At 39.4% G+C, this 15993-nt stretch overlaps 2 protein-coding genes across 3 annotated transcripts in view; one reads left to right on the top strand and one right to left on the bottom strand.

Annotated features, from left to right (window-relative positions):
* LOC126381791 (probable histone-lysine N-methyltransferase CG1716) overlaps positions 1-9272 on the bottom strand; it is a 35836-nt gene extending 26564 nt beyond the window's left edge. For both annotated transcript variants that reach the window (XM_050031288.1, XM_050031279.1), the window contains exons 1-8: positions 9130-9272; positions 7065-8862; positions 6855-6983; positions 5082-5381; positions 3539-3626; positions 1607-1765; positions 915-1135; positions 78-220 (exon numbers count right to left, since the gene is read on the bottom strand). In XM_050031288.1, the coding sequence (XP_049887245.1) occupies positions 78-220; positions 915-1135; positions 1607-1765; positions 3539-3626; positions 5082-5381; positions 6855-6983; positions 7065-8830 (2806 nt within the window). In that variant the 5' untranslated portion in view covers positions 8831-8862; positions 9130-9272. The remainder of the gene's footprint in view (positions 1-77; positions 221-914; positions 1136-1606; positions 1766-3538; positions 3627-5081; positions 5382-6854; positions 6984-7064; positions 8863-9129) is intronic.
* A 520-nt stretch (positions 9273-9792) lies between these two features.
* Positions 9793-15637, top strand: LOC126381738 (signal peptidase complex subunit 2). Its single transcript, XM_050031201.1, has 5 exons — positions 9793-9934; positions 11258-11323; positions 12687-12820; positions 13535-13687; positions 14694-15637. Exons 1-5 carry the CDS (start codon positions 9917-9919, stop codon positions 14875-14877), a joined length of 555 nt encoding a protein of 184 aa, XP_049887158.1. The 5' UTR covers positions 9793-9916; the 3' UTR covers positions 14878-15637.
* The last annotated feature ends 356 nt before the right edge of the window (positions 15638-15993 follow it).

The raw sequence follows: 15993 nt of genomic DNA, 5'->3' as shown, positions 1-15993 counted from the left end.
GTGAGTGGGTCTCCAAGTATACAGGGTGTTAGAGACGCCGTAACAAAAAAAATTGAGGGAATAGTAATAGTGTATACCAGTAGCCTCGTCTAGGAACACTTCAGGCGGCGGGCAGTCAGCAGCACTCAGCCAGCGCTCCACGATGGTGATGAAGCGGCTCTCCTGCACTAAGGTTTTGTTGGATATCGGCAGCCGGTCCACTGCGTTCAGCATCTCCAACCTGAACATAGAGTTATAGAGTTATAACACCACCAAACCACTAAGCCACTGGATCTCAATTTTCTAGAATAACTCTTTAACGTAACATAACATCACGCCGACATCCCCGAAGGGGTAAGCAGAGGTGTATGTACACACCCACACCATGTATATGTGTCCATGTGATATCCTGCTGACCTGTACGCAGTAACAAGGATATCCTTCTTGTTAATGTTATCCAAACATTCATTCAAACTCACAAAATCGAATTAGTGCTTTAGTCTTCTTTTGTCGTGTGGATTGTGAAGTGGAGGGTAACTATTGAGCCGCCAAAGGCCCCTGACATGGCTAATGTAAGGACTACTAACTTACATCTGTAAGTAGTAACCGGGACCAACGGCCTACGTGCCTTCCGAAGCATGGATATGTTACTTTCGGACAATCAGGTGATCAGCCTGTAATGTCCTAATCAAACTAGGGATCACAAAATTATTTTTGTGATATTTCCCCACCGGGATTTGAACCCAGGACCTCCGGATCGTGGGCTCAACGCTCAAACTACTGGGCCACTGAGGCCGTTAAAATAAGTTTAGTTAGAGTCCGAGCTACGATTCGGACCCGTGACACTTCGGTATAAGTCACGCGTTTACTGACGCGAAAGGGACATGGCTGTGACGTGACGTCATGCGATAACGGCTTCGCAACAGCTAGTCTACCTGAAGTCCAGCGGCGCGTCGTTGCACCAGGGCGCGAGCAGCCGGAGCCCGCGGTAGTCCAGGAACAGCCGCCGGCACGGCAGGTCGGCGTCGCGCAGCAGCCGCAGCAGCGCCGCCTGCGCGCGCCGCGTCTTGGCGCGGACCACCGTGCGGGACAAGCGGAGCGTGTGGCTCTGGTTCTTGACGCCCGTGCGGGACAACGCTTCTAGGTCTTCCTCGATCTGTTGGACAACGGAAAGAACATGAACTACGCGTAGCCACACCCCGCGCAACTAATATTAGGCAGCCAAATTACTGGAATTATTTTCAATATATATTAAAAATCTATATGGCCATGTGCCGAGGTTATTCTTGCAGCTACTTTTTCTCGGCTATACAGGTTGTAATTAGACGAGTTTTAGGCGTCTCATTCGCCTTCTCGTTCGACAAAAAATAAATTTATGTAAAAAAATCGATTCAAAATGTAACTATGTTACCTAATGAATAAAGATTGAGTTTGTTACCTAATGAAAAGCGAATCTATTTTCAACGAAAAAAGCTTTACATGGCGAATGGGTTGGCCTTGGCTGCTGACTCTCACCCTCAGTGGAGCAACATGGTGAAGAATGCTCCATCACTCCGGTGCATTGAGGGGAAGCCTGTGCCCAGCAGTGGGACATGTCAAGATTTGTGTATATGTGCATATAACTCACATCAGCGTCCTGCTCCATATCCTTGGCTTTAGGCTTGTACTTCCTCTCCCGGCGTGGTTTGCGAACGCGCTCCAGGGGCGCCTCGGCCGTCGCGTCTGTCGTGCGAGACTCCTCCGACGACTCCTTGCCGGCCTTCGATGTTGATACGTCTTCCTCCTCCTGTGCGTAATAATTGTGTTGTAAATTGCCTTGGTGTATTATTTAACACACGTTTACTATCCTTAAAAAGTCAATGCGGTCCTTTGATTCGCCGGCTTGCTTCTAACGGAGAGCATCGGTCGAACGACTTGCGCCAATAAGTTATTAATTTGCCTTTACATAATATGCTACAAGCTTGTTTTCCTTACTGTTCAGGTGGGGACCCACAGGTGATTCTAACCTAGAGTGTGAGCGCGGAACAGTTCCCCTGAAGGTGGTTTCACTAGCACAGTTGGCTCGACCATTATTTATTTATTTATTTCACATATACATAGTCATTACAGAACATGAACATGTCATTATAGAAGGCGATACGGCTCACCACCTATCACGTTGGTCTAACAGAAAGCGAAGGCGTGGGTACTTAGGGCATCTTGCGATGGATTTACCTCTGACGACCTCAAAATTAAAATACCTATGAGGAACTTTCCAGACTACGTTCCTCAAAATGAATATAGATGGCGCTGTAGTTTTTCCTTCGGTCAACCTTCTAATTTCATGGATAATAGACATATGCATCTGTTATCTTTGTTTTTGGGTATCAATGGTGCTAATTCCTGTAAATACCATCTAATTTTATTTTAAGTTATATCTGTCATTTTCTTATCCGACGAAAAGGAAAGGGACGGGTAATCGACAAGCATAAAATTTATGGAACACACGTCAATTTTAAGCACAAATCTAAACCAACCGTCTAAAAATTTTACACCCGTCAATAACCCGACATAGTTAAGTAGACAGCACGTCAAACGGATTGCATACCAGCGACGTACCTTTTGATTCGCCCGGGTTATTCGTTCATTTACTCATTCTTCCTAAAATTAAGAGCTGTGAATCATCCGTCCCTTTCCTTTTCGACGAATATGAAAATGACGGATATAACTTAAAATAAAATTAGGCGGTGTCTGCAGGAATCGGGGCCAATGATTACTCTTGTTCAAAATAAAGAGAAGCAATATTAACACAACATAATTCTATATATAATCTGATCCAAAATCCCAACCATCCAAATTTTTGCTTCTATGCTGTTCTGGGAGCAAATAAAAAACATAGAACACGTTTAGCTGCTTCTCTTCCCGGGCACGACGTAAAAACCGACAGAGGGATTGTGTCCTCTAACATGATGGACTAATGTTATGGGCGATAGGCTGATCCCTTATCACCATAAGGTTTATCATATCCAGCTTACGACATCGTATCAACAGTGGCTGCAAGTTGTCTTTGATTACTTGTGGCTCTGCCCACCCCATTAGGGATTACGGGCGTGAGTTTATGTATGTATGTACGAACCCAAGCAATGAGAAAATAGGGAATTTTTATATTAAAACTGTACAACGCTATCTATATTGTTTTTGGGGAACGTAGACTGGAACGTCCAACAACTCCGTAGCATTATCCCGTTTTTACAGGGTCCGCTTACCTGACCTGCCGATTTGACAGGTCCGGTTTTTTACAGAAGCGACTGTCTGTCTGACTTCCCAACCCGCGAAAACCAGCCCAATACAGGTTAGCCTGGGTGTGGGTAGCCTGGAAAGTTTTTCATTCAAATTTTTTTTTCCTTTATTCTGCTAACATGCGATCGGTCCCTCGACCATAAGCAGTTCCGTTATATTGCCAGTGGGATGTTAGGCATGCCTTTCCAGTGTCAGGTTGCCTTCATTTTGTTTCTCACTGCCGAAGTTTGTCCCAGATATGTTCCAGTCCCAGAAATTCAAATTCTAAATATAAAATTACCTCTTCATCATCATCGTCGGAGTCGGGCTCCGCTCCGATCCACCCGCGGCAGTTGTCCGCGCCGCAGTAGCAGCGCTGCGCCACCTTTCTGCAACATCACCGTACGTTACACCACGCTTACACCGCACTGGAAGCCACAAGTCAACGTTACCGTAGCGAGCGTATTGCTGAGTCTGAGCAAATGCGCTATAACGCTATCTGTACATGTAAAATGACAAAATCTTTATTAAAATAATAGTTTTTGCCCGCAGCTTCGCTCACGTTAAATTCAGGGTAACTTTCCTTATGTACCAAATTTTAGCTCCCTTGAAAACTACGAAAAGTCCTATAAATTTCACCCCCTCTGTCAAGGAGTTGGGGGCAGATTTCCAAAAAAAAAATATGCACGTGTTTTTTCTTAGTCACAAATAGTCCGCATACCAATTTTTAGCTTTCTACCTTGAAAATTGCGGAATGCTCCATACAAATTCCCCCCCCCCCCCCCCCCCCCCATTTTAGGGAAGTCAAAAAGAGATAAAAAGTACCATATGTTTCTCTCCATCCCTTCAACTGTCTACACTTAAAAAACGTGAATTCGTCGCTACGTTTTGCCGTGAAAGCCGGGCAAACAAGCAGACAGACACACACATACACTTTCCCATTTATAATATTAGCATGGATGATATGTTTTGTGTTATGTTGTATATAAACAATTCTCGATTCAATATTAATTAACTCTGATGGAGTATAAACCGAGCATGCGATGGCACTGTGACGTAAAACAGAGTTTGCACATTGTACAAGTAACTGGTGGCTTGTGGCTCTGCCCACCCGGATAAGGAGTATGAGCTTGAGTTGGGATTGTTAGTGTTCAAATAATAGCAGATAATAAATAGCCTTCTAATTAGCACCGTAGCTAGAAGATAAAACAATTTGTCTCTAGAATAGTGCCGATTCCAATACACTATTTTGTTATACCTGTCATTTTCTTACCCGCCGAAAAGGAAAGAGATAAAGTTTGTGGAACACACGTCACATTTTATACAGGAATTTAAACAACCTTCACAAAATTTTACATTGGCCAATAGGCCGACAGAATTACGTTGATGGCACACGTCAAACGGATTGCATATCACCGAGATGCCTATTTCATTCGCCCGGGTTATTCATTGAGTGCATGCATTTATTTTAAAATTAAAATCATTAAATGCACGCGTCAAACGGGTCGCTTATGAGCGAGATACCTATTTTATTCGCCCGGGTTATTCATTAATTTACTCATTCTTCGTAAAATTAACAACTGTCAATCATCCATACCTATCCTTTCCGCGGATAAGAAACTGACAGGTTTAACTTAAAATTAATTTAGTATATATCTACAGGAATCGGTGCCAATATCTTATAATGTTATTATAATGAAGCACCTCGTGTCGCCTCTTTTATATTGTCGTGCTCTTGCAGGGCGTCACATATACCTTCTTACTATGTTGCACCTTAATTTATGTTTCTGTCATGAAATAAATGAATATGAATATGAACCGAAATATAACAAAAGTTTACTTACCCAAACCGCTGGAACTGATAGTCAAATGTGATCTCCTCGCCAGACACGATGTCCCGCTTGCTAAAGAAGCCAATCCTTAGCTCCCCATTGACAGTCCACTTCTGTGTCTCAGCATTAGGGTCACAGGAGTGGTTGATGAACCGAGATATGTTGCCTTTGAGGGTTGCATCGATGACCGTGTCTCCCTTGAGCGACATGAAGTAATGATGCATGTTGTTCTCATCCGAGTATGCCTGTGCTCGCTTGTAGAACTGGTCATAGTCTAACACCTCCCCTACGTACTCCATTAGGAATTCGCCTCTGAAAATTTAATTTGATTCGTCAACATATATGATAGTAATTGGGTATTAGACTGGATCAAAGATAAATTATAAAATACTAAATTATAAAGTGATCAAAAATTAATCTCATTTTACTTTTCGACCTATTTTCTAATTTTATTTATAAATTAAGTAACAATGAGAACGAAGTTTGACCGCTTTTATAAAAGACGTCACAGGACAGTATCTCTATACAAACTCCAAAGAAAAACCTTGGTTTGACGTTTCGTAAAAAGTATCTCATTTGACTAGATTGTAAAGTAGCATATTGGTTGGCTATGAATATATATCCTAACCTAACCTAACAATTCACATGACAGAAGAGAAATTCTAAGGGAAATAGTTACATAGAAATGTACATGATAAAACATTGAGGCACTTTTAATGGGTAGTCAACGAGCGTCCTTTGGCGGCTCAATAGTAACGCTGAGTCCAAGGTTGTTAGGTTGGTCATTGTGAAATCAAAGGACCCACAAGAGAAAAGGAGAATGTATGTGTATTTACACAACGCCTATTGAACTAATCTGAATCTTTTAATGTAGGTTTTTAATGTAAAAAGATTTTCGATATATTCTTCGTGGTTATTGCACCTAATAGGCATATTTCGTAAGGGTATTTTAACATTGAAGTCAGTGAAAATTTAGTGAGACGTAATTTGCAACTATAACTGCAACTATTATCTATAACTGTACCTGAATTTATGCACAATAAAAATCTTTATCTTTAATTATTGTTGAAAACCCCTCTAATGGACAGATTTCAACAAAAGCCTATGCCTGATCAATTTATTGATTCTAAGGCCTATGCTTAAAACAATACAGTTAATATTTTGAGGGGAGGTCTGTGCCCAACAGTGGGTATATAGGCCGTTTATGTTATGGTTAAATTGGGAAGGTGATAATAGAGTAGCTGAATCATACCGCAAAGCACGCACTATCTACGACACAGACACGTAGACAATTTAATATACAAATACCTGTACCATTTGTACTAAATGTATTCTCATGCATTTCATCAGAACAAAAAGGTTGTTAACAATATATACATGACGTCATACATATGACTTACCAACAATATTATAAGTGACTATATGCTTACGCATTATTCAAGATATTATCCTGATTGTCCAAAAGTAAGATGATCCCTGCTTCGGAAGGCACCTTAAGCCTTGGTCCCAGTTATTACACACTGATGTAAGTATGTAGTTGTTAATGAATCATGCCTATGGCGGCTCAATAATAACGCTGACACCAGGGTTGATGGGGTTGCTATACCATCTCACAACCCACACAATAATAGAAGATATTATAAAATCGATTGTGGCAAATTCAAGAAACCAATCGATTTTGGGAGTATAAGTATTCGCTGTGCTGAAATCGCAATTTGAACTATGAAACCATAGCCAGAATTAATATTAAGCTAACCATCTGATATTTTTGATGTTGTCACTTACGCTGGAATATCAATATCCGCTTCCACTCCACAGCCTTTCTTATCAGCATAAAACACTTTCAGTGCAGCATTATGTCGCTTCTGGAACCTTCTATTAGTACAGCGGTCACCAACTGGACATCTTGAATTACTGTAAAGTTCACGAAAAAAACATATTAATAATAATGAAAACAGTACATCAGGCAAAGAAACAAAATTCTCAACAAATTACCATTCAATCATTAGCAGTCTATTCAAACAGTCTTCTCCACAAGCCAGCTCTCCTCTCTCCAACTCCTCTTTGGTCATAAAACAGTCACAGATCATCTTCTTAGTCTCCTTACTGACCATCCTCTCACACAAGTACTCATTCTCTTCCAAATGCTGGAATTGATTCATTCTCTCTTCAATGATTCTGTCATAGCTCTCCTTAGACAGTGGTGTGGGTGTGGCATCCTCTTCAGGCATGTTTTGAGCCTCATTTATAGGCTGTAACTTCTGGGGTAAACTAGGACTAGCTAAAGGAGAGTTTGCTGGCGAGTTTGCACCCATTTCCAATTCACTAGACCTACGCCATCTAGACTTCACCTTGACTGGCATGTCTGAAGGTACAGGAAATGAGGGGGAATTAGGAGTGGAATTCAATAAGTCTGAGGATTTTTCCTGGCTGTCTGACCCCAGTTCCTCCAGCTTTAATTTAGTTTGTGTTATCAAAGCTTTCTTCAAAGGTGTTTTTACTAAGCCATATCCTTTTGTCTTCTGCTTCATATTACTGATGGTTTTGATTCGATTTGATCTTCGCACTCCAGTTGGTGAGGACTCTGCAGAATCATTTGAATTGTTTTGATTTTGTTCTGTGACTCTAGATGAGTTGCTATCATCAGACAGAGTAGAGCTTGGAGTTACACTGGGATCTGGTCTAGTAATATCTAAGTTGTCTTTCTGGAACTGCAGGTCTGGGGTTCCACATGGAGGTGTCCTGTTGTTCATATCTGAACAATCCATAGGCGAAATACCATTAGATTCCAAGGAAGTGGCTATATTTAACTGCTCAAAATGCTTTTGAAAGTCCACATCTTGTCTTTTACTATCCAACTCCTCAGGCACATCACTGGCATGTTCTGTTGTTTCCTCCTTTGGGCTATCTATTTTGATACTGTAATAGCCCTGTAGCTCTGGATGGTCATCCTCAACAATCTGGACAACTGTAATTACTTCATCATCATCATCATTATCATTATATTCTATCTGTTCTTCATCCAGTGGAATGTCATGATTTAGTGGCTCAGGTTCAGGGATACTGCTTAAATCTACAGTTTCCATTATCTGCTCCTGAGGAACCATCTCACATATACTAGGTGAAACTGGCTCGGAATCTAAGGGTGGTGGGAGAGGAACCGTTTCCAACTCGATTTTGTCAGTTATCTCAATATTATCACTTGGTAAAGGAATATCAGCAGGTAAAGGAACGTCATTCAGCACTGTGACAGGTGATATATCTCTAGAACTGCTGAGTGCTGCATTTCCATTGGTGTCCAATGGACTGGGACAAGCACCACTATTGGTATCAGACTGTGTGTCCAGAGCAGCATTCGAGTCAGATTCTGAGCTAGCACAGGGGTCAACAACCCTTATTTCAATACTACTATTTGTTTCACTATCACTGCCAAGATCATATTTTCTGGTGAACGTGTCATCATTGTTGAAGAGACAGCGGTACTTGCCAAATTTCTTGTGTAATACTACAGTTGGAACTAGATTATGATTGATTGTAGGTGTTCCTGAAGTTTGTGGATCAGAAGGTGGTGGGTCTTGAGTAGGAGGGACAGAGGGCTCTGCGAGGGCTTGCTCCGCGGAGGCGTCCTGGGGGTCAAGCGCAGCGGGCGCGGCGCTACCCGCAGAAGTGGCGCCGTCGTCAGCCGCTGCCACGGCCTGCTTGCCTCGTCGTGGCGTGCGACGCGTAGCGGCCTTCGACCCTGGTTTCCTTTTCTTTGCCATTGCACTGTTATATCAGGACGATAACAAACGACCTACAAACAAAAGCCGCCATTTATTATCGAAATATGTAACAACCAAACAGCGACCTCTTTCAGTATGTTTTCTCAGGTTCTGTCAACGCCACATGGTTATAGCATTCAGACTGTGGTTTAGGAGTCGTATAAAGTGTAAAATCACATCTGTCCTCTACTGATAAAAGTACATGTACCTACTTAATTAATATTATACAGCGTATAGCGTAGCCACCCGGTTGCATAGCCATTAAAAACATTTTTGATAAATAAACCGTGACTACATACCATCACTTTTGCGAATAAATTGTGTGCTACACATTTAGAATGGTTACAATGCTACTAAAAATCCTGAAAAACTTCACAAATAAAAGAAATTGATAAACAATCCCATTCCTCACTCCATTTTCTAGTTTTTTATCCGATGGAGAGCGGCCATCATTCGCTAGAGATGAACTTATGATTACATGGTTTGAAAAATCATAAAAACCGATATTAAAAATAAATAAATTACTAGTTTTATAATCTTATCCACAGCCGATCAAAACAATAAAAATGCAGTTAAAAGAACAATTTTGAAATCATTTTTATTTTCCATTCCCTACAAAATTAAATTAATTAAAACTTGTATAATAAATAAACCGATAAAGTCGAGAAAACATTGTAATCACTAGATTTAACAATGCTACCAACATTTAGACACCAAAAGCTGCGTTCAAGATTGGTTCAAAAACTCTGATGGAGCATCGATTTTAGTTCTCGGATTTGGATTTTTATTCAGTGTTGAAGTTGAATATATAATCCTAAATGCTAATTAATTTATCTAAGTTATACCTAAATCTTGATCAAACGAAAGGTCATGTAGTTATCAAATTATTGCAGAAAACAATTTCCAATAAAATGTCCGTAACATCGGAATCGATAAAGATGTCATCAGTCTTTGGTCTACGTCGTCCACGTCAAACGTCAATGTCAAAATTTGTCAAGCAAGCCGAGAGTGGAAGCCGAAAAATTACCATTTACTATAAATTATAAATATTTTCAGTTAAATAACGTTTCAAATAGAAATTACAAGATGACGGAATCAACAGAGGTAAATTAAAACAAGTATTACTATCACAGGTTTCCTAATAATCGATAAAAGCTTCAATAGGATCATTAGGACACGTCACGTTTTCTGATTTTAATTTCTTAAATTTTTTATACTTTTCTGACTGAAGTATTCAGAAATATATAATACAATTATATTATCCGTACCCCTTCATGAGAATACAAGGAGAATAACATTTACATACGTAATCTCTTACCTTTCGTCGCATAATGTCCCTTTTGCTGTATTCCCAAATACAGGACAATTTAAACAATTTGGACAATATAAATAGCCACTCTTGGTTTTAATAGTTAATACAATGAACTGTATCAATCACTAGGATAAGTTCAGTGCCATGTTTTTCAAAATTAACAAGTCTACACATTCACAAGCTACAAGTTACAAGTATGTGTAAATTATGTTTTATGAAAAAAGTAGAGCGATTGTAAAATATACTTGTGAAATAAATATTGCGACTTGTAACATGTAATTTACATGTGTAGTTTTGATAAACACATTCTTGTAATAATTAAAATTTTTACTTTCTTGTAATACAGGGCTGTAAGTTTTGATGAACAGGGCACAGGGTTTTTCTTTCAAAATTTTAATGATAAACAGCATAGAACTATCTAAGATTATATTCATTCTATATTTCATGTTGTTAACTGAACAAAGAAAGATAGAAGGTTAATTAATTATATGCATTGTATTTTTTTGTTGACAAAGCTTGTTGCTGATAAGGTTTGTTCTTTGACGAAGCTTGTGTGCATTTCATTGACTGTTTATAATTACATTTTTGACAAAGCCTGTGGTAGATGCCTAAGTGTTTTGTTTTTTTTTTAATATTGTTACCTAATTATTCATTAAACAACTCTTTTAATTTTATTCATTTCTACAGCTTGACACAAAAAAGAAAAAAACATTTGAAAAGGTTTCAGTACCAGTTTTATTTTCTTATAAGTTGTTTTTTTTTTATAATAATAGTAGTTAAACAGTACTTTAGTTATAGTATACCTTTTATTTCATGTAGTCCAAGATGGTACTAAATTAATAAGGTAGATGACTGGCTATTATAAAATGCTAATCTAGAAGTATAATCTTTATTTTAAGCTAGTCAAAGATGAAGAAAAATCAACTGTTTTAATTTCATTGTTGTGCCCAAACATGCTATAGGTCATTAGCAGTTATTATAACTTGGTTTTTAGTAGCGTGTAGGACAGGCCTGCTCATGGGCTGCCTTCATGAAAGTGTAAACTATAGTATTTTTTTATATAATAGACATATTTTATTTGCAATGTTGTAATGTTTAATATATTATGCTTTCAGCCTGTAAAGATAAACAAATGGGACGGTGCTGCAGCCAAAAATGCCATTGATGATGCTATCAGAGAGGTAATACCTACTTAATTCTTATTTTTATTTTATTAGCTATAAATTCAGATACAATATTTTTATTTTTATACAAATCCCATTATTCGCCGGTAACGTTTAGGTACGTATCTGTGTGCCCATTGGCAAAGGCCTCCCCCAATCTTTTCCACTCCTCTATTTAGCCGTTCTAGTCCAGGTTCTGCCGGCCACTCTGACGATTTCCTACCTAATTCTATTTTATCTTAAATCTTTAAACGTAGAGAACATACAATAACCTACCATAAGTCTGTTATTAAACAGCACATTATAGTACGTATACGTATAAAGCCCGGCGAGGTGTGGGTACTTAGTTCATCTTGCAATGGATGTTCCTCTACCCCATCGGGATATAGTCGTGAGCCTATGTTATGTTGTTATAGTATAAGTATTTTTTTTTCTTTTCCTTTTTTAACTACGATCAGTCGACAGACTATAAGCAGTTGTGTTGACGTATGAAAGGTGGCGTGACTGTAGCAACGACCAGCGTCGTAGCTTACCTCCATTACACAATGTGGCTTCTTTTTATGCGCTTTATAACATTAGTTGGATCTAAAAGCTACAGCAATCTAGAAGCAAGAGGATTAGGATGACTGGCCAAACGGTCTAGGTGTTTCTTTTGGTAGTGCTTGATAACTTCAGCAACCGTTGGAATCTTTAGATACTCGTGTATTTCGTTGTTTCTAGTAAACCAGGGGGCATTTAAGACGGCTCGTAGTATGGCGTTTTGCACTCGTTGAAGACAGAGAATGTTGAATGTTTACTGCTCACTCCCCATATTTGCATATGTCCAGTATAATATAAGTATACTGAGGGTTGCTGTAGGTGTAAATGAATCATCAGGGTTTGTTTTGTTAAGAGACAACAAAAGCAATATGCTGATTCTGTTTGATAATGGATTTAAAAACATAACATGGAAAGGAAAAGGTGTAGTATACATATACACCAATGCCTTGCCTGCTATGTTTATGTTCCATCTGATAGGGTGAAAGACTAATGCCATTAATATATATATATATATATTAATATCTTTTTTTTTTCAAGTTTTTAATGCAGTTTTGAACACCCTGCCATTAACATAAGATCCATGTTATTAATTTTATCAAAATAACATTTAATAATAGTAATAGCAATCCACACTTTATATGGTAGAGTCAGTTGGTTCAACCATTATACAATATGGCGATAGAACTCACCACCTATCATTATGGTCTTGACAGAAAGCTCAGTGAGGCGGTGGATGGATGTACCTCTGACTACCCTAATTGTCGTGCAATCCATAAAGCATGTTATATCTGTAGGTTTTATTTTCTAAAATTAGGTATCTGACTTTTGGGTTCCCCTTCAGGTGCTGACTGGGGACCTCAAGTGCAAGGAGAGCTTTGCCCTGATAGACGGCAGACTGTTCCTGTGTGCACTAGCTGTTGGCGTGGCGCTCTATGCTCTGCTGTGGGACTATCTCTACCCATTCCCACAGTCCAGGTGAATATAAATCGTACATACCCTATTTCACACACATATACATTATACATTAAAAGGTCAAGACCTATCTGTTTCCTGTAGGGCTAACATGCATCATTTTATCGATTCTGACGATATCATTATGTCGTTTTGTGGATCGGTGCTAATATGTGAACTCAAATAAGTCATAGTGTTCTGTCAAAATACTAACAAAATCACGTAACACACATGTTAGGGAAAAAAATAAACTTATTGATTTTGACAAAATTTATTAATTCGATCGATAATTTCATCACGTTTACATATTACCACCAATCGACAAAATGACCATGACAAAATATTACCACGTTGCACATGTTAGTCCTACTGGGGGTCTAAAAAGGCATATCAAAGCAATTCATTTTCACTAAGACAGTTGGTTCGATCATTATAGACGGCGATACGGCTCACCGCCTATTATGTTGGTCTAACAAAAAGCTTGGTGAGGCGTGGGTACTTAGTTCATTTTGCGATGGATGTACCTCTTGACCACCCCAATTCCGATATAGACGTCTCGTCTTCTATCGCTTGTGAGGTGGGTTACCAACACCATCAACAGGGTCAGCCGCCGAAGGCCCCTAGCAAGGCTCATGTAAGGACTACTAACTAACATAATATTCATGTAAATAATCTGTGTAGTATTGCCGATATAGTCGTGTAAATAAATAACTAAATAAATCAAATATTTCCTTTCAGACTGGTGCTGATAATCTGCGTGTCTTCATACTTCGTGCTGATGGGCATCCTGACACTGTACACCACATTCAAAGAGAAGGGCATCTTCGTCGTCGCCAAAGAGAAAGTTGGCAACGTCACTCGCGTCTGGGAAGCCAGCTCTTATGTTAAGAAGTAAGTTTTATACACACATTTTTTTTTAATACTGTACATAAGGCCTCAAACTGGATGACAGCGGCAGCGGTGCGGCGGCGGCAGCGGTGCGGGGAGCGGCGCGTTCAAATGCTAATATTTATATTGAAGTGTTCTCGATGGCAGCGGCGCGGGGCGCGGGGTACGAGCGGTGCGCTCTAGTCGAGCGGTGTCTCTGCATTTAAAACTGGCCTTTTTGTTTCCTTTGTTCATTATAGAAATTCAGATCTTCTTTTGCCCATAATAAATCGTACGAAACAAAAGACTTACAATCGAAAATGCGTTGTCGCCGTTTTCGACATCGCGTCAGACACAACTCTATACCGCCGCAACACCGCGCGGTCTAGTCGCTGGCATCGAGAACGATATATAGTTTTGAAACTAATTACTGTTAACGCAAAAATATCATACTAATATAATTATACTGTCTTGTACCGCTCTTTTCCATTCCCCTAGGGACGTTTTTGCACTGCGTCCGATTCTTATCAGGGGGGTTAAAAAGGCCACATCGAAAGAAAATATTAAAAAAAAAAACATGAAGTTTGCGACGAAAAATTCCATTTGATATTAACTTAGAATCATGAGCTGAGTTATCCCCCTCAGTGTTTGGTACGGTGTCACTAACTCGCTGCATATGAATGTACCTACATCTAAGTTAGTGTCAAGTTTTCATGTTTTTTGTATGACGCGCTTTATAACACCATCATGAGCGCATTGGTGGACCGGTACGACTCGCCGCTGCTGAACCGCTGGGTGCGATTGCACGCTGTTACATAGCTGCCCGCGGCTTCGGTGGCTCGGGCCGGCCTCATGTAGCTTATTTTTATGTTGTCATCTTTCGAATCTGTTACTAATACAAGGTTAAGCTTTCTGTTACTAACATAATATGGACTAGTTTCCGAAAAAAATATTTTCAGATTGAATTTATCCACAGTACTTATATATATCAATGGTTTTATATTAATAAAAACAATGTTAATTTCCCCAGACACGACGACAAATATAACTTGGTACTTGTGCTCCGCGAGCCGTCCGGCAAGACTCGCGAGGCGTCTATCAACAAGACATTCGCAAATTACATCGACAGCAACGGCACAATCGTCCAGAACCTCGTGGCCAGCGAAGTCACCAAGCTGTATAACTCTCTGTCCTCAGAGAAGAAGGAAAAGTGAATCTTTCTCAAATCTACATGGAGGTTAAAAAGGCCACGTCGAAGCATTTCGCCTAAAACAGCAATATTACTACTTGACATTTGTTGTTATTGCGCACTTCCTTAACATAAGCACACGACTATATCCCAATTGGGGTAGTCAGAGGTACATCCATCGTAAGATAAACTAAGCACCCATACCTCAAGCTTTCCGTTAAACCAACGAGATAGGGTAGCTGCATCTCCGTCTATAATGGTCGAGCCAAATGTGTTAGTGAAAACTGCAATTTTATTTGTGCAAGTATCAAATTGCAATATTGCTTTTTAGATGAATTGCTTTATTGTGGCCTTAGTAGACCCCCATGTTGACAAGGATCTGGTAGCACATGACATTGACAAGACAAATCAAGGTCAGCGAAGTTATAAACGATTTCGAAAATTGTCAGTGATAAAAGTGTATATTATGTTTATCTCATTACCGGGTGAGAGCCTTCACCGGGTGAGAGCCTTCAGCGCTCCCCATTTGTCCGGCCAAGTAGTAAATGCCATCTGCGGCAAATCTACAATAAGTCACGTCAAAAAAAATATGTTTATCTCTGTCAATATAGATTTTCGTAATCGTTTGTAACTTGGCTGACCCCTGTTATGCACGGTCTCCAACAAAAGTAACGTTTTCAGATGATGAAGCGTTAAGTTCTGATTATGACCACATGAGCTATGATCCTTGTCACTATAGCTATAAGTCTGATATAATGTTCTCGTAATAAATTTTATGGAACAGATTTTTTGTTTTTATTGGATTGACAACAGACTAGAGATGGCGATCTGAGATCGATTAATCGAAAAATCGATTTTTCGAGCCAAGAAAATCGATTTTTTAAATCGATATGTAGTACTGGATCGATTCATTGGATCGATACATCACCCTTTAAAATCGACATTCGATTTTTTTTGTTTTTGTATTAACCATACAATTAGTTGTAGGTGCCCGTATTACAAGAGTGCTGCCGGTTAATTACTCAAAAACTTACGAGATGGCTGTGTGTTTAGTTTCCTTCGCCTCACTTCTCTTCAATAGAAAAAAGTTACGTTTATAATGACTGAGTGACTTTTTTTATCTGTTCTGTGATTGCGTCAT

Source organism: Pectinophora gossypiella, chromosome 1, assembly GCF_024362695.1.
Source record: "Pectinophora gossypiella chromosome 1, ilPecGoss1.1, whole genome shotgun sequence".
NCBI classification, from domain to species: Eukaryota; Metazoa; Arthropoda; class Insecta; order Lepidoptera; family Gelechiidae; genus Pectinophora; species Pectinophora gossypiella.
This window is presented reverse-complemented; position numbering and strand designations above follow the sequence as displayed.

Coding starts and splice junctions, on each gene's coding strand:
- LOC126381738 (XM_050031201.1), top strand. Junction 12,821..13,534: donor TACCCATTCCCACAGTCCAG/GTGAATATAAAT, acceptor ATTTCCTTTCAG/ACTGGTGCTGATAATCTGCG. Junction 13,688..14,693: donor GCCAGCTCTTATGTTAAGAA/GTAAGTTTTATA, acceptor TAATTTCCCCAG/ACACGACGACAAATATAACT.